This window comes from Protopterus annectens, chromosome 4.part0 (genome assembly GCF_019279795.1).
Source record: "Protopterus annectens isolate FY-2018-M chromosome 4.part0, PAN1.0, whole genome shotgun sequence".
Lineage (NCBI taxonomy): Eukaryota > Metazoa > Chordata > Ceratodontiformes > Protopteridae > Protopterus > Protopterus annectens.
Genome location: NC_056733.1, coordinates 1,705,423,000 through 1,705,447,349, shown reverse-complemented (window position 1 = coordinate 1,705,447,349; position 24,350 = coordinate 1,705,423,000). Strand labels below are relative to the sequence as shown.

General features: G+C 40.3%; 1 protein-coding gene across 2 annotated transcripts in view; it reads right to left on the bottom strand.

Annotated features, from left to right (window-relative positions):
• The window catches only part of B4GALT7 (beta-1,4-galactosyltransferase 7), a 730,869-nt gene extending 706,721 nt beyond the window's left edge, over positions 1 to 24,148 (bottom strand). The window contains exon 1 of one of the 2 annotated variants that reach the window (XM_044069438.1): positions 23,926 to 24,148. In XM_044069438.1, coding sequence (XP_043925373.1) covers positions 23,926 to 23,978 — 53 coding nt within the window. In that variant the 5' untranslated portion in view covers positions 23,979 to 24,148. Of the gene's footprint in view, positions 1 to 23,611; positions 23,686 to 23,925 lie in introns of those variants that run through there. The other variant, XM_044069437.1, reaches the window with a different exon arrangement.
• Between the last annotated feature and the right edge of the window lie 202 nt (positions 24,149 to 24,350).

Here is a 24,350-nt window from a genome sequence, read left to right as displayed (position 1 = left end):
TCTCGTCCAGGAAAAAGGAGGTCATTGTTCCCCTCACTCATTAGACCCATTAGAGAGTACAACACCCCTTTTGGAATGTACCTCAAGACATCTGCAGCAGTTGGAAAGACCACAGAACAGATGCCCTACACTGACCAGTTTTTTTTTTAACTCCAGCTTTACTCTGTAGCATATTGCCTAGTCTGAGGTGATCTCTGCCCAACATATAAAAGTTATGTCAAACCCAAAGCTGACATGCTACACCTAAAGAAATCCCAATCCCTCAGAGCTACACACTCTAGGGACCTAAACCATGTCACCACAATAAACAGGATATGCTAGAGAAATAAGATTCCTGTCCCAGAAACTTCCCATACTCTGGAACAAGCTACCCATCTATGTTGAGCAAAGTTCCTCATTAGCACTCCAAGAAAAATCTTGAGTGGATGGGAAATAGGAAAAACACCCCAGGAATCACTTCTGTGGCTCTGCTCGACAGGGGCACAGAAAAATAACTTTCTTGGGTGGCATAAGCCAGGGAACCTTGTTGGCTAGGCTTACTTAGGCCCTTGGGCCGATAGCCTAGTACCTACCTATGTGCCTATAAAGTGCTGGTGATTTTGTTCTCTTCATTCCTGTATGACACTTGCTTCATAAATGACTTGTGAAAGGAATGCAACACAAAGCTTGAGAACAAAAGAAAGTTCCAGTTGTGTCGGTGCTTGCCTTGCCCGCCTTGAGCTGTTTTTTTAGAAAATCCAGGTTAAAGCACCACCGATGTCTGTGAAAACAGACGAGGACCTTCTTTTTTTTCCCCTCCAAGTAATTGTGAAAATCTACTCAAAATAGCGTCTTATTGGCAAAACAAAATCTATAGTAATGTTTTATATACACCTGTACTGACAAAAATTTACATTGTGCTGAATGTTAATAGCTTATGCTGTAGAGTTATTAACTAACTACACATTAATGGAAAGTAAAGTTAGATGTCTGTTACTGATTATAACAGTTAACAGAATGAGGAACTTTCAGAGGAAATTAGCAGCTGTTGTGTACTGTGTGGTATCATTTTCACATATAATAAATCAAATTCTAGATGGGAAGCTTAGATCCGAACAGTTCACAATGGCTAAAACACACCCAGATTAAACAAAAATAAATTCTTTTATATAAAAATCAAGTTTGCTTGTAATACTAGAATTAGAGTAAATATCTTACGAACAATATGCAAATTCACAAGGAATGGAACATCTGCTATACAAGATTAATAGAGCAGTAGCAGTAAATTAATATATGCACATACTGTAATCTCCAATAGAGAGCTGATGAATAGCTCTTTGATGGGAGATTTTAGAAATACAATTCAAATAGAAGGTAGAATATTTGTGGGCAAGACAAAAAAAATATTTAAAAATAAACTGCTTATAAAATAAAGTATGCATTACATATACTTGCATATGGCAGAAATGTGAAAATCTCTTCTATAGAAAATCTTATACAAATATTTGAAAATATCCTGACAGCTGAAAAATTTGAAGTTTGGTCATTTTACACTATCGTAATACTACCGGAAATAACTCATTTCATATTGCTGAATCAGTACATCCATTTTGATAGGAAGTAAAGCAGACTTTATATGCTTGGAATGAGGAAGGAAGAACAGAATTTGAATTAAGCAGTTAGGTGCAAATCTTTCAGCATGATAAATATGAGCATCGATAGGTCTCACTCTACTTAATTTACAGATTTAGTTATAATGTTAAACAAGCAATAGGTATACAATACACTATTTGTTAGATTATATATTTGTGATCAACAGAAGAGGATTATTAAACTTATGTAGTAATGGGGGTAGTTTTAAATTGCAAAATAAACTAAATTAAAAGTCTCTTATTTTTAACACATTATATTAACTATTTGTAAGTCACAGTAGCTGTTGGCTAAATTTCTGATGAATTTTTAGGTACTGGTAGGTAGACAGTAGTTAGATGACTAAAACTAGGATATTTGGTATCCACGGTAGGTTGCATTTTATTAGCAATAAATACATTTAAAAATTGTAGACTTGTTTTTGTTACTTACGAGTTTCAGTAGTTTAGCATGGTGATCAGCTGTGGCGACCCCTAACCAGGAAAAGCCGAAAGACTTTTTAGCATGTAGAAAAGAAGAATTAAAAATGTGGAATGTTACGATAGTGCTGGAGGAATGCATTAGAGTCTTCTATACAATTAAGTCAAAATGGTGGATGAATGTGGCAATATCTTTTTAAAAGAAATTTTAAATACAGATAATTTTAGTCCACTAATGTACATGGATTAAATAATGGCAACAAAAGGAACTCACAGGTTGGTACTAGGCTATCGGCCCTAGGGCCTATACAAGCCTAGCCATAACAATTCCCTGGCTATTTCTTCGCACAATATTTACTTCCCTGGACCCCTGTCTATCTGGGCGACTGACGTGATCCCCGGGGTGAATTTCCCATCTCCCATCCAATAGTCAAGGTTCCTTTTGAAGAGGGCCAAAGAGACACTCTGCTCGACATGTATGGGCAGTGTATTCGAGTCTGGGGAGTCTCTGGGTCAGGAACCTAACCCTCCAGTATGTTTTGTTCATTGTAATGGACCAGGTTTAGATCCCTGGAGCGTGTGGCTCTGGGGGATTGGGATTTCTTTAAGTGTAGCCATGGCCGGCCTTAGGCATAGGCCAACTAGGCGGCCGCCTAGTGAGCCGGCGTAGCAGGGGCACTTTTCAGTATTTGGTGTAGGTAGACCAGGATGGGGGCACCAGGTAATGTGTTGGGGGGCGCCGTGGAGCTGTTTTGCCTAGGGCCACTCCTGAGTACAGAGAGTAGCTGGAGTTTCTTATATACATACATACACATATATATATATATATATATATATATATATATATATATATATATATATATATACACATATATATATACACATATATACACACACACACACACACACACACACACACACATATATATATATATTTTTTTTTTTTTTAATTTATTTCTGGGGCCTTTCCAGTTGTTGCAGATGTCTTGTCTTGAGGGGTACATACCAAACGGGGCGTTGTCTTGTCTTGACGGGTACATACCAAACGGGGCGTTTTATTCTATAACGGGTCTAATGAGGGATGAGTACAGTAGGACAATGACCTTTTTTCTCTCGATGAAAAGCCCTTAGTGATGAAGTGCGTCACATAGAAAGATTTCCTGACTGTTGTGGCGATGTGTGAAGATGAGACCACTATCCACCTGTGTCCAAGTCTCTTAATCACATTTCGGTGTTTAGTATACTGCCACCTATGTGGTAATTCACAGGTGCACGTTTTTTCCCCAAAGGGGATAACTATACATTTCTTGGCATTGAGCTTGAGCCCATGGCTCTGGCACCAAACATCTGTTTCTGTAAGGCCCTTTTGTAGAATATCCACATCATTTGAGGAATCATTAATGAAATAAACTAAATAGAGGTGACAGTATATTCTTGCAAGAGACCTACTTGATAAATAAAGAGGTACAATTATGTATCTGCTTCTTCTAACAAAAAAGAGGAGAGGAGCAGCTATGCTTTGGAGAAAATCTACTGTAATGACCAAGGTCAAGGAATCCATTAATGATTACAATGGAATATATACATTTTTCATAATTATATGGCAAATTTTATACACTAGCTAATTTTTACTGGATCCCTGGAATAGGTGCTAAAGATCACAAACCTAATAGAAGTAATCGGAAGGGTGGTTTAATTCTAGCAGGAGATTTTAACTACATATCTAGTACAGAAGATGCAAGTGAACAGAAGAAAGCTAAAATTACATCAGATAAAACTAAAATTACCAATCTACAAGTTTATTGCAATTGAATAGTAAAAACAGAATATAAATCACTGTTCCTCACACATTCTTATGCTCATGGGATGCAAACTAGAAACGACATAATTTATGCCTCTACAAATTAAATTAAAAGTAAATTTTAGACCAATTCCTGGTCCTTTATCTGATCATAATGAAGAATCAGAGTACACATGCGTCATCTTAAAGAACACATTAAGAACTTTGTACCTTTGAATGATAATGGTCGGGTTAATAAAGACATACTATGGGACTACTCATTACAGATACAATGGGAAGACAGGCTAGTAATAAAATGAAGAGTGGGATAAAGAGTCGCTAGAAATACATGATGAAACAAAGGGAGGTTTGAACAAAGAAATCAAATACTGAAGTAATTAAAAAAACTAAATGACAAAATATCACAGTTTTAACTCAAAGTGGAGATAAAGAAAAAATAAAATTGCAGTTATGTGGGGACTTCAAAAAAATCCACACAGATTAGTTAATGTAAGTAAGCTCCAGTGAAGAATGTGTACGTAATCTACACGAAAACACGGCACTCAGTTGGACTTAAACTCCAGGCTTTATTCACGGATGAATAATACAACTGTAAATAACAAAATAGGCAAGTACTTTCACTAGTTATACTAGCTTCATCAGACCACAGTAAAATTGTTTCAAACAGTGATTAATACAGCAATGACATCAGTCTAAAAATTCAAACTCTCCAATTGCATCCCATGCATACACTAACATAGCAACCATAATTATAACACTTCTTAAAAAGCACGCACAGATATCAGCACTTCATTCTCCTAGCTTTTAAGACTGGTTTAAGGGGGACATGATCATTTAAACCAGAGCCTCCATTGGCTCTTGGTTTAAAAATCCATCGGACTTGAGCTCTCCGTGTCAAACTATGTCCCCTAACCGCTCACATTTTCATTTTTCTACATAATCAAACACTTGAAAGTTTTATGCAGTGCAAAGTTTGTTGGAAAGACAAACTGTAACCTACATGAATGTATTAAAGATAACTTGTATTGTGCACGAAATAATCCCAAAAGTGTGGTAGCAAAACACATGCTGCAGTTTGAGGGACATAGTTTAAAGATCCATATTTAAAGTATGTGATGCTGAATTACTTCCCTTGTCTGTATACATTGTTGTTGTTTGTCTTTCGGCTTTTTCCTGGTAAGGGGTCGCCACAGCGGAACTCCAGTCCGCTAATGATTGGCAGTAGAAATGCCAAGGTGCCAGCTCGACACCCAACCTTCAACGAAGGCACACCCATTTACACATGCATGTCTTTCGAACGCTACCAAACCGCGGGGAGGACATGCAGACTCCACACAGAAGGCACTCCCAAGGCAAGCCGAGAATCGAACAGGACAACCTCTTGCTGTGAGGTAACCGCGCTACCGCTGTACCACCGCAATTTGTCTGTATACATTATAAAGATGTTAAATAAATAAAAATTGTATCTTTTTAGGAACATTTGTCTCATTCTTAAATTCTTCTTTCGGCTGCTCGTTCTTAAATGAATACTGATAAAGGCCTCTTTCTGTAAAATTTCACTTTTAATATATTCTGTACATAAAGAAGTTTTGTCATTTCATCCACAGGCAAGCTACTCGATCAGATCCAACTTTTCACAACATTCCTCTTAACATATGAGGTATGCCTACTCTTCAATACTGGCATGAGTCACTTGCGACTTTTTTTCTAAAAAGGTAAAATCATAACACCTTCATTACTTTCATGCACACACATTTAATTTTTAAAAATTTTAATCGCAACATTAAACAAACTGCTTAATTTCTTCCCTCCTTTAAATTTCTCTACTCTTGTTGAACATTGTTTCTCCTTGTATTGTAACTACAAATTCCATTTTTATATAATTTGCCCCTTCCCTTTCAAATGCATCTCAACTCCCGTTCTTTTATTACCTTTACAAATATTCAGTAGTTCTGTTACAGCTGGTTTAGACTTTAAACTTCCATTCTTTGGCAACTGCTTTTGTTGGCAGCCAAATGGCATTAAACTTTAAAAGACCTTAATATGTCTGGGCAATACAGATCCCATATCCCAACTGAAAACAATAATTTCCTTAGTTACAACTATTTCCTCCTCCAACATTTTAAGGCAAAGTACTAAGCATGAAATCTTTAAAATCTGTCTACTAATTATATTTAAAAAAAAAGTTTCCCCAATTACCTATTACATCTCCAAGTGTTGCGATCTGCTAGAGGAAAAATTCTTTAAAATGTGTTTAGAATATAAACATGCCTATGCAAATACCGCCAAACAAAACCTTACACATTCTGGACTTTGTTGCACACTTGGAGTTTCATCCTCTATGCCATGGATGTAGTTCCAAAGAGACATTTAAAAAAAAAAATCTTCCTCCTTCACATTGAACAATGAAAGGTTTCAATAACATCAATCCCACACATATGGATATCCAGCACTGGTACATGGGTGATCAAGGGCTGACTAAAGGCCCAATACTGCCAAACATAATATTCAACTGACAGTAGAAAGCCTACTCGTCTATCCGATCCAATTTTTAAACTCTCCCAATGAACAGTTGCAACCAGCCACTAAAGTTGGTTAACTAATGACCTGTCACCATTTATGCAGAGCTAAAAAGTCAAGTCATTACACAAGCACCTCATAACATGTCACTCAAGGAAGTATAAACAAAACACAATATACTGCCTACTAAATCTGTAAACCTTTAGTGTAGCAAACTCCTTTGACTTCAAAGTCATTAAAAAATACATTCTTCCTAAACCCCACAAAGCATAGACCAACCCCAGTTTCACTTCAGTCCAGACACATCTGCAGCTTTTCACAATACTATTTACCTGGGATCATGAAAAATTCTTCCACAACCAACTTAGTTAATACCAGCAGCATAAACAAGCTTATACCCAAATGCAAGGTTCCTGTTGCGTTGGACAGAGGCAATATCGAAAAAGCCTAGACACTTAAAGGAGTGCGTCAACAGGAGTAGGAAGAGACACACATATAAAAACAGATTGGATTGAGACCCTAGAGCAAAAAAGTGGCTAAAACAGTGGTGTTCACACCTAGGGGAAAGTTTAATGAACCCACACAGATTTTTACTTTCCCCAATAGTTTCCTGAAGAATTACAGTGCTGGCACTCCTATTCAAAGAAGGTAATGGAAAAAGTGTACTTGACTTAGCAATGAGGTCGCCTATTGCTAGTGCTACCCTAGATTTGAACAGGAAATGTTCAGTGAAAGTGTAGCAAACTTTCTACTGGTTATCAGTCTTTTTAGGCACAAAGATCCAGCCAACCATACACAGAGACTTCCAGCTTGAGGAACCAGATGTGGGATAGTGGGACTGAGCAGAAGACAGCCTGATCATCCTGGGAAGACAGATGGTACTATTCACCACACTGATGACACCCACTGGAGGACAAGTGCCACATCAAGTACTGTATGGATCAGGGACATATACTTGACTATGCACTGTGGTTAGTACTGGACACATGCTGAATCATGCAAACATTCTAAGGACAGCACAATACAGTTTTGCAAGTGTGAATATCAACCTCAGAGGGTTTCCTAATTGCAGTCCCGATGATGATCAGATAATCAGTTCCTCACCCCTAATAAAAGAAAAAAATGGGCAGCAAATTAAAAAATGAAAAGCAGCAGCATTCAGAAAGATAGCAGCTATTAAACATTTCTGTGCACTGCAGCTGTTCTGTACTTGGTTTCTGATGCAGCAATAAAACAAACTGACCTGGTATGCCAAGACACTGTCTTACTCTCCCTAAACATATTTAAACAACCCACACAAAATTTGTCACTCAATTTTTGCAACATGCCAGTCAAGAAGATCAGCATGTCAACAAAAATAACCTCCCATATGCAAGAATGAGTATTTTTTGTACAAAAGTACAAGAATGGGAGTTCATCCCCATACTCAACCACCAAATGTATAGAATACAGCGAGTCATAACACTTAGTCAACATGCATTCATACTTGTGTGTACGTATCTGGGTCTGCTGGCAAGAACGTATATACATGGAGTACATCTTTGAGAAATCTGTTTACTTCATACCACTCTCTCATGCGGAGATTCAAGGACTTATAGGAGCAGAGCAAATGCATCAGGGTGCATCTTAGTTAAAACATACCTGCAAAGGATAACAGTAGTCAGTTCTAGGTCTGGTTTTAAAACTACTGTCATATTGCCAACTGGCAAGTTAATTTTCAGTTTGAGGCAGGGAGTACTGCCACTGATTTCTGATGGTTCCCTCATTATATTCTACATTTTCATTGCGGTCACCACCTTCCTATCTTAATCTGCACCCGATTATTTATTTAGTTACCTTTTACTGGACTGGTAGGCTTATGGACCATTTTAGGGGAGAGCTTGAGGTGGAATTTATGTAATGGGAGAACTTTGCCTGCACACACCGTGGAAAGGAGAAAACTCTTTCTGCAGATTCACAGTTTAAATGAGCCTGTGTGTAAAGCAGGGTAGTCATTAAAATAGATGACAGGCTAAGGGCAGGAAAGAAACTATTTTTCACTTAAAAAAATAGTTACTGGTGACCGAATGGAAAAAGAATGCATAGTGTTAAAGGGAGACAGTACTGCAGAGTTTAATCAAAAAAGTTAGACAAAAAATGTAAATTATTTACAGCAATAGAGGTTGCGAGAAGTTTTACAGAAGAGGAATTAACAAAACTGCATATGGTAAATCCATTTGTGAATTATACTGCCCCAGGATTTTGATTCTCAGCTACAGCGTCTTCTGTGTGGAGACATGCGTGAATGGGCGTACCTTCGTTGAAGGTTGTGCGGCAGGGCCGGCAACTCTGCACGTAAAAATCTGCCAATCATTAGCAGACCGTAGTTCTGCTGTGGCAACCCCTAACCCGGAAAAGCCAAGAGAGACAACAACTTTTTCTACGTGAACATTAAAAGTGAGTTTTTAAGGCATTAACTCTCAAATGTTCCTAGTTTTTAGGGATGTCACTCACTTTCACAGAATTAGCACTTTAAACATAGGCAAACATACATATACATCACATGTATTTTTGTCCAACTATCAGTCCATTACATAAATTGTTCACTTCCCAGTCTTTAAACCCAATTCCTCCCCCAGACCATAATCACATCTTCCAACAACCTCTCAGAACTCCATACCTCAACTCAAAAAAAACATTTACATCTATAGAATCATAGCCAAGTGAGGCTCAACTGCTACTCACTCCCAAAAAAAACTCTTACTGTTCTCTTCTAAACAGTAACACTTGGCTAAGATATCCTCACAAAACAATACTGAATTGAGCTTGTTACTACTGGGCATTACAACTGATGACAAACTCTTGAAAATCACATACTCGGCACAATCAAGAAAGACTCACCAAGATAGGAAAGCTTTATAGGCATAAATCTTCCTAAATAGGTCTACCAAAACTAGCAAATAGCCTACGTCTCCCTTCCCTATGGTAGTCACATTTTCCCTAACCTACACACACTCAAATTACAATCATGCTTCTGCAAAATAGCAAAATTCACCACCAATATGCCAACTCGCACACACTGCTTAGCCATCAAAACTTTAAATTGGCTTGAATTTCCACATTACCTATATTACACCAAACTCTCTCTTACAAACTACTATACAACCCAAATTACTAACCCAAATTACTGCCCTTTTCTTAAAGATATGGTACATACATATACTCCAACCAGAAATCTTAGGTCTTCTAATAACTGCTCCCAACCATAATCAAACCAAACAAGAGAACTGAGCCACTCTTATCCCCATATAGTACACACGCTCTGGAATGCTCTCCCACCCTCAATTACTCAACTAGACTCTACAGAAACGTTTAAATCAGCATTACCTTAACAGCCTTACATGTACCTGCAATCACTTGAACAAACCGCCTTAAAAATATATTTTATCCTGCACATTTCACATAAATTGACTCAAACTTAAAAGGCAAATACCTTTCTTTGCGGTATGACTTATAAAGTATAGTTGAAAGAATTTTTATAGAAGCCTTGCTTTGTTTTTGTTCTGAACTGTATTTTATTTATTTATTTTATTTTACATTTGTTGACCGGGCTAGTCTAGCTGGATATATGTCCATTTTCAGTAGAGGCCCGGGGAGAAAAGCTCCACACAAAACATATTTTGTATTAATGTTACAATTTACTATGTATAGATCTTTTACTAACCTTGTTTAATGTATCACTGTATCTTCTGGAGCTTTTCTCCTCAGACCTCCACTGAAAATGGATCATTGATCCAGTGGGCTTTCCCGGTCACCAAATAATTATTATTCTGGATTTATTGTTTCCATAGTTTCAATTTGTATGCAACTTACTCCTATCCTTTTCTAAAGATCTCACTTCCTCTATCACTGAAACAATATTCAATGCTTAAAATACATTTGGTTTAGATTCTGACTTCCATTTTCAAGTAACTGCTTTTTGGCAGACACCAGAATTAAACTTAACAAGGCTTTACTATGCTTAGACAATTCAGATCCCATGCTCCAGCTCAAAATAACTATTTCCTTAGTTACATTTGCTCATCCAATATTTCTGACGGAGAACTCTAAGGAATTTTTGAAGTCTGCCAACTCATTATGCTCCCAAAACAGGTTACCCTTTTCTTTCCTTTCACACCTACAACATTTGCCATCTACTGGAGAAAAAATTCTTTAGAGTCTGATTTGGGTGTAAAAAAAATACCTACGCAATCACTTCCAATCTTCTAGAATTGGATGCATACTTGAGTGACATACATATGATGTTCTCCCATTCTTCCCTTGTAAACTGCTTATCCAATCTCCTTCCCAATCTTTTCTAACCTCCAATTGATTCCTATTGTTACTGTGCAATACTTTACTTGCCCAACTAATCATCCCTTTAACAGCTGCTTCTGTTCTTACTTCAAATGAAAACACTACCACTGCCCGTACAAATGTCTTATTGGCCTCTTCCCATTCTATTACTTTTCCCCATCTAATTATTTGCTCCCAACACATTGGTTCCTTTGCCAGTTCTCCAGTAAATTCCTGCCCCCTCTTGCCTATTCTCTGTAACCCTAGTTGCAGTCAGCCCCATCAGCAAAACCTTTTCTGTCCTCATGCTGACTTGGTGTTCAGAATACTTTCTGCTATTTTATTTATAAAAATTATTCTGTATGGCTATTCTCCTTATAGATCTACATCAAAAAATAATAATAAATAATAATTCTTCATTGTAGTCTTCGTCTTAGTCGTCTTCTCTAAATTACAGCTTTCTGCTTGTGTTATGTACACTAGCCTTAAAACGTGTATATTTAAAAATATCCATTCAAAATCAGGTAACTAAACCACTTTGTTCTACTGGAGGGATCACCTCACTAACACTGCCCACTTCCCTTCCCCGATAAATTCTTTTAACTCTTATTGTCCACAACTTCTCTTCTTGATAAACATATGCCTGATCTGTATACAAAACTAAAGTGACTAAACATTTTCACTGCTTGCATCTTATCCATAAAACAAGAGCGTCCAGTTTTTCAGTTTTTGTATTATCTTTTTAGTCTCTTCCCACATATCTTTAGCAGCCATAACAGAAACCTTTCAAATCCATATACCTCTAAATAATTTTATTATTGTAATTTAATGTATTCATAAATATGGGTATTGCTGAACCAATTTATGTATGGGTACATAAATCTGCAGCTACAGCTTCCATTTCATTTTTATTAATTTTATATCCCGAAAAGACGTGAAAACTGTCTCAAAATGCTCCACAACACTGAGATTTCCCTTTCTGGTTTTATCAGGTACAAAATATTGTCTGGAAATAAAATAAAGCCAACTTGCCTTGATCATCATACCAATTACATCCTTGAATTTGAGTCCCTTATTTTCTTTTCTAATGGCTCTAAACAAAAAGGAGAGTGGTCCAGAATACAAGGCTGTTGAATCAGATAAGGCCAAAGAAAGGGGAACTACATTTGTCAAGGCCAATATAGTGCAATGAGGATTACTTTGCTCTTCGAACCGATTGCTTTCTGTAGAAGTTTCAGGATTACAGGAACTGGGGAAAGGTGTACAGTAGCCCAGGGGAACCAAACGTGGTGAAGAGCATCTCTCAGCAACTCCACCAGAGGGAGGCTCAGGGCAAAGTAGTTGCTCCACTTGTTTAGGGAGAGGCAAAGTCTCAGCAAGGCTGGCCCCATTGATGGAAGATCCATCATTTTTGGACAGAGACCACTCATGAGGCAAGAGAATATACCTGCTAAGTTTGTCCCGCTATCACACTGAACTCCCCAGAATGTGTGCTATCAGAAAACGGTTGGGAGAGAGCGCCCACTGCCATACACAGAGAGCTTCTCGAAAAAAGTGACAGGGTTTGGTTCCTCCCTACTTGCTGATGTACCAAACTATCAACATATTGTGCTATTTGAATCACAATTGCTCCTGAAGGAAGAGCAGTCTGAAAGGCTTGCAATGCTAAAAGCACTGCCCTTAGCTCCAGTATGCAAGTTAGCCTCTATGGGGGACCAAATGCCTTGGGCAGTCCTGCCCAGATAATGCCCCCACCCCATTTGGGAGGTGTCAGTGGTCACTGTGGCTTAAGGTTGTGATGTGACAAAGGGACGGCCTAGGAGAATCTTTTCTGAATGCATCCACCAAGCTAGATTCTTTTTGCAATGATTGATTATCAAAATCAGGTCCAACATGGGTTGGTGTAACACTGACCATTGGGATGCTAGTAACCATTATAATATCCTCATGTGGAATCTTGCTAAGGGAACTAGTTATAGCTGCAGCTATGGAACGCAGTGCCTGAAGGACTAGGTGAACAATTACTTTTCTGTTGCTGGATTATTTTCTGTACCTGAACCCCGATTTTTTTCTGCAGTCTCACAGAGGGAAGACAGGCTATGGAAGTTTTGAGTATTTAGAAGAAGGGCTCCTATGAACTCTAAATTCTGAGCTTACTGTTAACTTCAATTTTTCATAGTTTACAGTTATTCCTAGGTAAGAGCAAATGTAGAGTATGTGCTCCCTTGATTCTATCAACTGATGCCTGGTCAGGGCAGTAATGAGCCAATCTAGATATGAATCCCTGCAGTCTCAGGTGAGCTACTACATCATCATACATTTGCTGAACACTCTGGGGGCTGTAGTGACACCAAAGGGCAGAACTCTAAATTGAAACTGACTGGCTCCCAGCTGGAAGTGGAGGAATCTTCTGGATCGTTTGTCCATCTTTATATGGTATCTTTTTTTTCCAAAAATGGAAGAACAGACTGTAATGTGACCAACCAGACATTGTTTGGCAAACTGATTTGCTCAGTACACTTAAGATGCATAACTGGTCTCCAGTCCCGTCTTCTTTGGTAATAAAAAATCTTAAGTAAATTCTGGACTCTCACTGGTCTGGTGGGACTTCTTGAATGACTTTTCTAACAGTTTCTGAATTTCTAGAACTGCCCCCCGACTGGATGGAACATCAGAGATCTTCTTGCATAGGGGAAGACTAAATGAAAATGGAATCGTATGACCTCTGGATATAATTCTCTGCACCCAAGCAGCAGACACTTTTTGTAGTCAGGCATTTGGGTCCCGAGATAACCCCCCCCCCCTGACTGCCTCCAGAGGAAGGCAACTGGGCATCCTATCAGAAGCACTAGTAGGGTTTACCAGAGAAGGAATCTCGGAAACCTTGATTTTGAGGGCCACCTCTGCCGCAGGGGCAATGTCTTCCATTGAAGTTCCCCCTCTGCCCCTGGGGGAACTACTTTCACTTGTGTCCTAAAAAGGCCCTTGGGACTTTTTGGAACTACATTTTTCCACTGCTTCTCTAATTTCTAGAGAATAGTCGCTGAGGAGTAAAAAAAATGTACGCCTACTGCAGAAAAGGTCTTTCCACGTTTCTCACACCTGGATAAAGTTTCTCTAACCTTTGGACCAAACAGGGACTACCCAAAGACTTAAAATGATTCACACAGGCACACCCAGACATGCCTCCTAATGGCAACACTTTAAACAAATACTCTAGTTGTCCCTTCGGCTACATGAGCCTCAAGAACGAATTGGACACGACTCCAGGGTAGCTAGCTGGGAAGCCACTTTCTCTAGGATGTCCTAAGGAACAGTTACTGCTTGGATATCCGATAGCTCCTTGACCAGATCCCTCTGAAGTCTGGTGAAGTGTGCCAAGTAATTCAAGGACCTTCAAGCAAAGGTTGAAGAAGCACAGACCCACTTCCCAAATGTATCCAATCACCTGAGACTTTGAGTGGATGGACACAGTAACTCTCCTCGACCAGTTCCTTTTTTTGTGGCTGCCACCATGACCGATGGCATCAACAGCTAATCCCTTGGCACAGAATTGTTTGCCTTCAGGGGAAGACCAAATTTTTTCTGGATCTCCTGGGGATAGGTTCTATGGTATCGGGGCCTTCCATGTCCACTGAGAGCACAAGTGAATGACCTCATCAGGGGATGCCGTCACCCATGAGGTAGATGGTAGAGTGCCAAAAGCCTGCAGGTACGACTCCTCAGGAGAATGATTTTGAGGTCACCCCTCTACTTTAATATTTCCAGGATGTCCCCAAAGGAGATGTCATCAAGGGTTGACAATGGGGATCTCTCCCTTCATCGAAGTCAGTGTCTTCGGTTATCAATTGCTCTGGGGAATCCCAAGTGCTTCCTCTTGCACTTTTTCTTCTGAAGAACCTCCTCAGTGGGATATCTGGGAGGTATCAGAAGAGGAGGGAATTCCGATCTGGGAATCCTAAGTTATTGCCACCCGCTGACCCAGTGGAAGTACTAGTTGAATACCTGGGCGGAAGGAAGCCAAGGGCATTTGCTCCGAAGTGCAAGATGCCGACTGGCTAACTGCTGCAGTTAAGGCCCTCTTTGTGGCTTCAAAAGCTGGACTACCCAAAGAGGGAAGGGAGCCCAGAACCAGAAAAGTCTACCTCGGAACCATTGTCACTGCCTGCTATGAGAAGACAACTCCCGAACAGAAGCAAAAATGATTCATGCCAAGGCTTCAAGGCACAGAGAAGGCTCTGGAAAATAGAGAGTACTCTAGCACCTCGGAGCCGAAAGGACAGATGCGGCTCTGGGAGGTGTCCTGTTCCGACTGAACCAAAGAGCTCAGACTGGGAATTGGGTCCAAAAGACACTGACATCTTCGGCTCTGATACAATCAGCACTGGGAGAATCAAAGCCAAGGACTATAAAAGCTTCAGATTAAGTTAGAGGAGGAAGTGTAGAAGGGGTAAAGAAAACTTATGATCTTAAGCCCATGGGGGCTGGAGCCACAGTGGAACTCGTCAACTCTCTTACCCAGAGTATCTTATTCACCAGTTACTCCACATCCTCTTCAGTCAGGCTTCTGGAACAGAGAGACAGAACAGAAAAGTGATTTTGGCCTTTCCAGAAAGGGTAAAAGCAGCCTACCTGGAAATGATTCATGAGAGTGACTATGTAGTTCTAGGTAGCATCAACATGGAACACTTCCCAGATAGCTTACTCAGTGTCAAAATGCTCAGCGTCAAGGAAAAAGTCTGCACTGTTAACTGCGGTGCAGATAGGTCAAGCTGCTTCTGACCAAAAACCTCTGGTGTCAAAGACTTGGTCTTATCTTGCAGGTTTGGTTCCAAAGCAGGTGTAGGAACCAGCATCTTTTGTACTATGCCCGTCAGTTCCAAAGAAAGTGTAGGAACTGAAGACTTCAGCTTTTTTGTAGACTGTGCCGAGGGAGAAGCGGCACCACCACACTCCTTTTCTTGCATTTCTCCAAAGATTTAGCACAGGAGGAAAGAGAAGACACGTCAGTTTTACTTTTAACTTTTTGAGAACAAGATATGGCCTCAGTACAAGCAGAGATGCAGATGGGCCCAAGATTAATTTACTTTTGCATTCAACTAAAGCCCTGTGGCTGAAGGAATGGCAAATACAGAAGGTCTCCTAAAGATGGAGGGGACCCAGAAAGTGCACGCATAACAAGTGCGTCTCCAAAAAAGGTATTGTGCCCACATTTCTGGCACCTCGAACCCAGAAGGGGCTTTAGACTCATCTAGGACTTGCTCCAAGAATAAAAATGGGTGAGCAGGCTACACACTGAAGAGGAACTACCCCCGCCCCCTTTTTTTTTTTTTTTTTTTTTTTTTTTTAAGAGAAAAGCTGGGAAAGTTACACGGGGAAAAGACCAACAAGGGCAGTCGAGAATACGAACGTATTAGAGAGAGACAAAAGTAGACAATGTGCAGAGAGATTCAAAACTGTACAAGATTAAGGGTGAAAAGACTACTGAATAGTAGGAAAAACTTTTAGCTTTCTTAAGAGCAAAGGCAACCACATCTGACAAGAACAGCAAAACGAGATCTGGGGTAACAGGGAAAGGAGCACTGTGGGTAAAGGTGTAACTTGAGAGATTTTAGCTTGCACCAGCTGTAGTAACAGCAGAGTCAGTTCTGATGTTCAGAACCAAAACCTAATGTAGAGGATAAAAGGAAATCTGACATCAGATCTATTTACTTTGTCCCTAATTCAAGAAATAGAAGGGTGAGAGCTGTCAGACGGTAGTAAGGGAATAAAAAACACAAATGTAATAAAGAAGAAAATGTACAATTACATACACACAAATTAGAATGTAGAAGTGGAAAATACCAGGTAAAAGAAAATCATGGCATTAACAGCATGAGGGAAACTGTATGTTATGCACAGATGCTACTTGAAACACCCCAAGGGCAATTAAAAAAAAAAAAAACAAAAACTAAGGACTCTGGGTTAAGGGAATTTCTATGGAGGTAATTCCCTAGAAAATTAACAAATACAACCAGATGGAATGTCATGTAATACGAAATTTAACAAATACAGACAGAATTGCATGCAGTAAAAAAATTAACGATCAACAGCAATTCATGAAAATCTTAAATTACCCAGTGCAAATGTATAACAGTCTCAACTTTTAAGATTTGACCACCTATTTAATAAATTTCATCTACCTCCTCAGCTTTCTGACACAAATGAATCCCTGATTATGATCAATGCAACCCAGATTTGATTAACAACTCGAAGTGCTGGAACAGCACAGGTGAGGAGGATGAAAGCTAGCAGCTATTACGTATACATGCGTGGGGGCTCTGGCTCAATGCTTCAGTGGCGCCTCAAGAGAGCACAGAGTGTTCCGTTACCCATGCATGCAGAGTATACAATCGGCTACATTACAATACTGTCTAGGAAGTCCACAAGAGGTGGCCTGCTTCCCACAGCATGAAACAGCTAAATGGAGCTCAAAAGAAATACACAGCACAGGTATAACAAAGGTGCATTGTAACTCTCTTCATCAGAGCAGTGTTTAAACTACATGTTTTTTGCTATAACCATGTTCTTATGGCTTATTACATCTATAAACTGTGAGCTTTGGCCAACTGAAACCTGCATAAGTGGAGCCAAGTAGATTTTTATCTGCACTTTTATCAAATACACGATTTAAAGTAATTTGTTTGTGTTGCACTGAGCAATATGTAGCTGGAGGTTGACTTTTCAGTAGGTCCCCACCCACCCTCCCTGCTTTTGTGTTGGTGTTAATCTTGGTGGCTTTGAAACTGCCCACCCCTCTTGTAAATTTGCACTTGGATACTCCTCCTGGGCCCATCTCATTTGCTCACTCAAAAAAAAAAAAAATGTATCTGCTTTTACTGTATTTCTGTTTCTTCCTACTTTATTTTGCTTTTGCGTAATCTTAAAAGTACTCAGTTGTATTTATTACTTGCTTGGTGTAACTCATTCTAAGCCTTTTAGTTTAAGCACTTGGACTTCAGACCAGTTGTTTTACATTAAGAAGGTTTGTGGTCTGCACTGTACTGGCAGGACAGGTAGCTTACATCCTTCTAAGTTGGGAACTGCTGATTTAGAATAACAGACACTGAGCCCTCAAAGTGTATTAATTCTGGTTTAAGCACTTCGGCTTCAGGACAGTTATTTTACATTAACAGGGTTCGTGGTCTGCACTCTTGTGGAAGGAGAGGCTGGACTCTGCCCTTCTGAGCAGGAATTTCTGGTTAAAGGCTTATAGTGCCTGCATATATGAACTGCTTCTTACTGAAACTGGTACACCTTGTTTGCTGTAGCATAGACTAGATCCAGGCCTGCTGAATCTAGCTTTGTTTGTATGCTTGTTATTTCCCTGAAATGCAAATTCCAACTAAAATGCGGCTTTTCAGCACTTCTGTGGATCCCTAGTGATATCTGCATTGCTTACTGTACTTATTTCCTTGTTTCACTTGAATGAAAGTTACTGTTTGTCGTTTTTGCATTTAAGTTACCTGTAGCACATTGCATTTAAGTTACCTGGCACTTGCTCACTAAAGCAATTATACAAGTCAGCACTAAAAAATTAAAAGCACTACACCCTCACAAACTCCCCTTGAGTACCTTGTTCCCCATTGGCCCTTTTTTTCCAATTATAAAGGAATTCCCAATACTATTCTAGCATGTCCAAAGGTCAGCTGTCAATCTCCACTCCGGTCCAGCTGGTGAATCTGGGAATCTTGAGGCAATGTTACAAATGCCTTATGTACACAGACAACCCTTTCCTCCTCCCAACAAATTCCAACACATGTGAGAGATGCAACCATATAGCCAAACTGGAGGCAAAGCTCTCTCAACTCAGTACTGGCGTAACCAGTCAGGAGGAAAAGGAAACCACACTCACTACAATTCCAGTCTCACATAAACCTACCACGACAACAAACCAAATACATACACACACAAAAACATACTCTGAGACTCTAAATAAAAATCTGCCTAAGCAGCAGTGACCTCCAAAGCAGACACCCAAGCAACCGCTACCCCAAAACAAAATACATGCAACACATAGCTCACAAAGCCAGTGTGCCGAACAGTCACAGCCCTTAAGGCTAAACAAGACACCTGATACACTTGTAATAGGTGACAATCGTCAGGCACACAGACGTCCCGCTCACCAGACTGAACAAGGAGAAGGTCACGGCGAGCTGCCTGTCGGGCGCTAGGATCCGCCACACAACACAAGCAATCAAGTCACTCCAAGCAAGTACAAATATGACTCAGGTCATTCACACCAGCATGGGCAATGACTGAGACGTACCTCCCTGGAGTACATGAAGAGAAACAGAGGAGCTCTCGGAGCATGTAGCCCAGGCCGGTATGACCCTGACCTTGAGAAGCATCTTACCCTCACCAAGAATAATGCCACAATATGAAGACAAGATGATCAATTTCAACAACTGGCTTAAGTATTGGTGTCATTCAAAGGGGATCAAATGCCTGTCAGTCTGGGATGACATGCTCGACAAGCCAAGATGCTTCGCTAGGGACAGCTTGCACAGATCACCCCTGGGCTTTCGGATATTGGCAAAGGCTCTTGCTACCCCACAGAGCCTTTTTTAGGCAAGGCTCAAAAGACAAACCCACCTCCATAGGTATCACAAGGGATAAGAAACTAAGAGTACTGCTACTCAATGCCAGAAGTCTAAACCTAAAGATGCATGCAGTCGAAACTCTCCTTAGCATGGAGAGCATCAATATCTGTGCAGTAACAGAAACCTGGTTCAAGGCTCCCAAGAGCACCTCGGCACTACCAGGTTATACCGCATATCATGCTTTTCTGCCCCAAAACTTGGACCGAACCACAAAAGGAGGGGGAGTATCAATAGTTGTCAAAGATACCCACACCTCCAGGTTGGTGGCACAGCACGAAGCATCAGAGACTATCCATGTGCAACTAACAGTAGGTAAAACTGCCTTCCAGTTTATAGCCTGCTACAGACCACCCTCCCAAACCAAGGAACTCCACTCGGCCTTCCTGAGAACACTGGAAAATATGAATGTCTCTCCAAACACCATTATATTGGGAGACTTCAACTACCCAAACATAGACTGGGAGCATTACTCTAGCTCCAACACCCTAGCCCAAAGGTTCCTAGAATTTATAAACTCAAATGCTATGGAACAACTTGTTACCACTACCACAAGAGGGGAAAACATACTGGACCTGATCATCACCAACATGGGGACTCTATGCTCCAGACCAGAAGTGTATCCCTCACTGGTAAGATCAGACCATAAACTAATCTCACTGGATATTCACATCCCGACCCCACCCCCTGCCCAGAAAACTACAGTGAAAAACTTCTCTAAAGCAAATTTCACACTCCTCAAAACCGAGGTGGAATCCTTCAAAGCCCCCGGGCCTGGGGAAAATATGGCCCAGACAGCAGAATCCTTTATAAACACATTCTATGAACACCTTCAGGAATGCATGGATCATGCAATCCCAAATAAAACTAAGATCCAATCCTCCAAAGGCAGACATCCTGTCTGGTGGACCCCCAGCCATAAACAAACTATACAATAGAAGGAGGAAGCTACTACATGATAGAGCAAAATCCCAAAAAGGGAAGGCATCTCTGATCAGTATTAGCAAAAAATTACGGGCACTCAAAATCGTCTAAGGCCAGCTTTGAGAGAAAAATTGCACAGGACACCAAGGATAATCACAAGGCTTTCTTTAGTTATGTTAGGAACCTGGGTGGGAATTTCCAGATATGCCCAGAATTAGTCCAAAATGACAAAAAGTACACCGAACCCACAGACATTGCCAACATCCTAGCTGACAGGTTCAGCGCAAATGTCCCCCCCCTCCCACCAAAAGGGCAAATATCTAACCCAGCAGAGTGCTGCCCCCCTGACATCTCAGATGATCAGTAAGAGCCACCCTCTCCAAAGCAAAATACACAGCATCAATGGGACCAGACGGTGTCCCGGGCTGCGTCCTACATGAACTCCAAGAAGAGCTAAACCCAAACATAAAACTACTGTTCAATCTCAGCCTTACTACAGGATATGTGCCCAGTGAGTGGCGTTCAGCAATGGTGGTCCCTCTCCACAAAGGTGGTGCCGCAACAGAACCTGGAAACTATCGCCCCATAAGCCATGGACCTTATAAATAAAGACATTGGGGACCTACAGACACCGGATCCTACCCAGTTCAGCTTTAAGGGCAGATCATGCCTCTTAAACCTGGTAGATTTCTTTGAAACAGTCACCAAGGCCATTGACGAGGGGAAGGTGGTCCACACAGCCTACCTGGACCTCACAAAAGCCTTCGATAGAATACCCCACTCGGGCATTATAGATAAGCTCACCAGCTTAAATATAAACCCCTATGTCACTAGATGGGTTGCAAACTGGCTCAAGGACAGAACCCACATGGTTAGAATTGCTGGAGCCATGTCAGACTACAAGCCAGTTACAAGTGGCGTCCCACAAGGCTCAGTCCTGGGAGCTCTCTTGTTCGGTATACATTTCTCAGAGATACAGGCCAACACGGAAGGACTATGGCTGACCAAGTTCTCAGATGACTGAGAACTGGGAGCCATAATTGACTCGCCAGCAGACGCAAGCATCCTCCAAAAGGGCCTCATAGAAACAGACAACTGGTGCCAGAGACATGGCCTCAAGCTAAACGCCAAAAAGTGTATAGTCAACTGCCCACAAATTACCACACAAGTGGTAATCCATTAAGTACGGAAGTAGTAATTAGGGACCTGGGGACCCAAGTTGAAAGCAATCTCTCATTTGACAACCATGTGGCCAAAGTGGTTAGAAAAACATTTTATATAGCCCAAGTAATCATGAAGGGATTCACATCTAGATCAGGGGAGGTCATCGTGCCTCTTTACTCATCCCTCATCAGGCCCATAATGGAGTATAATGCCCCTTTTGGGATGTACCTTACCAGACACCTGCAGCAACTGGAAAGACCCCAAAAGTAACTCACCAAGAGGATCAAAGGGCTCAAACAGATGCCATATGCTGCCTGGTTAAAGAAACTCCAGCTCTACTCAGTGGAATACCGCCTGCTCAGAGGCGATCTGTGCCTGACGTATAAAGTCATGTCCAACCCAGAATTAATGGATATGCTGCACCTCAGAAAATCCAAATCCCATCGAGCTACGCGCTCAAGAGACTTGAACCTCAGCACTGAAATAAATAAAACATGCTGGAGGGACAGATTCATAACCCAGAGGCTCCCTTCACTCTGGAATAAAATCCCAGTCCAGGTTAGGCAGAGTCCCTCATTGACTCTCTTCAAGAGGAATCTTGATGAGTGGATGGGGGATCGTAGGTTTACCTCGGGTATCACTTCTGTGTCACTGTTAGACAGAGAAACAGTATACTAACCTCGAAAAAGGGCATAGCAAAATTAATTTAAAATGAGTGGCGAAAGCTCTGGCTAGGCTTATAAATGCCCTAGGGCAGATAGCCTAGTATGAACCTATACTACTTGTTATTGTCCTAATGATTCTTCTCTAGCAATAAAAGATTCCACATTGTCTCCATCAGATGGTTGTGGACCCGACTGATAACTGTCTGATGGGCCAGTTCATTTGCATCTTGAAAGCTGTGGTAAGGTTTTTATCCTTACACAAGAAAATAAAGAAAAATTAAAAACTAATTAGAAAATGGATGCAATTGTAAGTAGGAAAAGAAATGTTACTTTCAAAATAACAGGGCAATGTTAATCTAATGTTTAAATTGTGTAAAACGCAAATAATTTAAAAATGCTTATGTAACAAGTCAATTCTCATGACACCATTACTAAAAAATCAACTGTGCTCTTTCAGTAAGTTATTAGGGATTTTTTTAAATCTCCCAAGTTATTTCCAAATCTTTCCTATGTGAATCTGTTTTATATCTCACCCCAGGACAACACTTCAGTGCAAAATTAGTGCAGCACTTCTGATGTTCCAACTGGGACAAAACCTAAGCATCTTGTGGGACAACACAGCCCAATATCTTCCGATAGTCCTACCATTAAAAGCACGCATACCATATACCTCAAAATCTTAGGGCAAGAAATCTGGACAAAGCCATAAATAATAGGAGTCAAAGGCACAAAAATACGGACTTTTTTTAAATACTGCTCTTATAAACTTAAGTTTTGCATTAGCATGAATTTTCTGAAGGGCAAGAAGAATGAGACTTGCACGTCTGTCATTTTCTGACTTCAGACCTCAATGACTTACCAGAAAACCAACATTTTTACGCGAAACAAAAAACAAGAGGCAAAATTATGGACATTTCTGCGAAAATCTGGACGGCTGAGAGGTATGAAGCATACTACTTGCGAGCCCCTAACAGCGTAAAGAAATGCACATCTGCACTACTGCCCACACAATGCCTAATGCAAAATAAGAGTTTCAAGAAATTAGTTGCAAGACCGGACACTTCAGTTTTACCAGACACGATTGTGCCTCTCAAGTGTACGTCACTACGGGAAGCGTTCTTCGTTTTGAGTCTTAAAAAAGGTCTTAAGTTCCTAACTGTTAAAACAGTGAAAAAGGTTTGTCACACGTTCAGTGTTAAGGTTTTTTTTAACGGACATCCAGTAAATAACACCAAATCGTATTAATTTATCAACACTCAATACCCAGTGAGCCTAGCTTAATTTGTTATAAGTGAGCTGCGTTTTGCCCATTACATGTGTCCCACATACTGAAGATGGAAAATTCAGTCATGCACACGATCTGTATATTCTCTATGGCTTTTGTTTGTGTATAAATCTGCAAACTCACACGTACATATTTAGTGATAGCAAACTATCTAAACGACTGGCTCTTTGTTGCCCACATCCTCTCGTTACGAACTTCAAAACACAAAAGCTCCTAGAAACACAGGACCAAATTATATGACATTTACTAACCTGTTGGCAATACAGGTTTGTTTGTTAACTTCAATACAAAAGTAAAGATTAAAACCCATAACTATACACCAACTGTCATTAACGCTTGTAGCCTTCGCTGCTTCTCAAATGGTGATTATTATTATTATTACAGTTGTTTTTCAAAGTATTTATATTTTACACCCAAAAGCATTAAACACATATGCGGGTGCTTCGCTTATGCAATATTTGTTTAAACTCAGTTGATACATTCATTTAAATCTGTATCGCTGCCACGCACAGTTCTGTAGAGAAATTTTAATCTACGCTTTCACAAAAATCCACTGTATTCCTACCGACTGTCTTCTCTATAATAAAGGACTGGTTTCCTCCGGAAAGAGTGCATCATCTTCCTCAGTAGGTCCTAGAACCCCCTACGAGCAAAACACTCCAAACGAACAAGAGCAAATTCGAAGCTTCGCATCCAATAGCACAGATTTGGCAGTAGGACTTTCCGCTACCGTTTACGCATGACGTAGCATTGTAACGTCTGACGCGAACACCTTCTCAGCATAGTTGTCAACCTCTGACCTCTAAAATAAGGGAGAAAGCAAAGTGTTAATAGGGAGAAAGGCTCAGATTGGAAAGATTTTTAACTATCGCTGCATTATTAATTTAAAGTACTAAAAGAAAAAGAGTATGGCGATTAAAGTGAAAAAGAAAGTGTGTAATTATAGTGGACACCATTATTTGCAGACTGAAGTTAGTCAACCACAGTAAA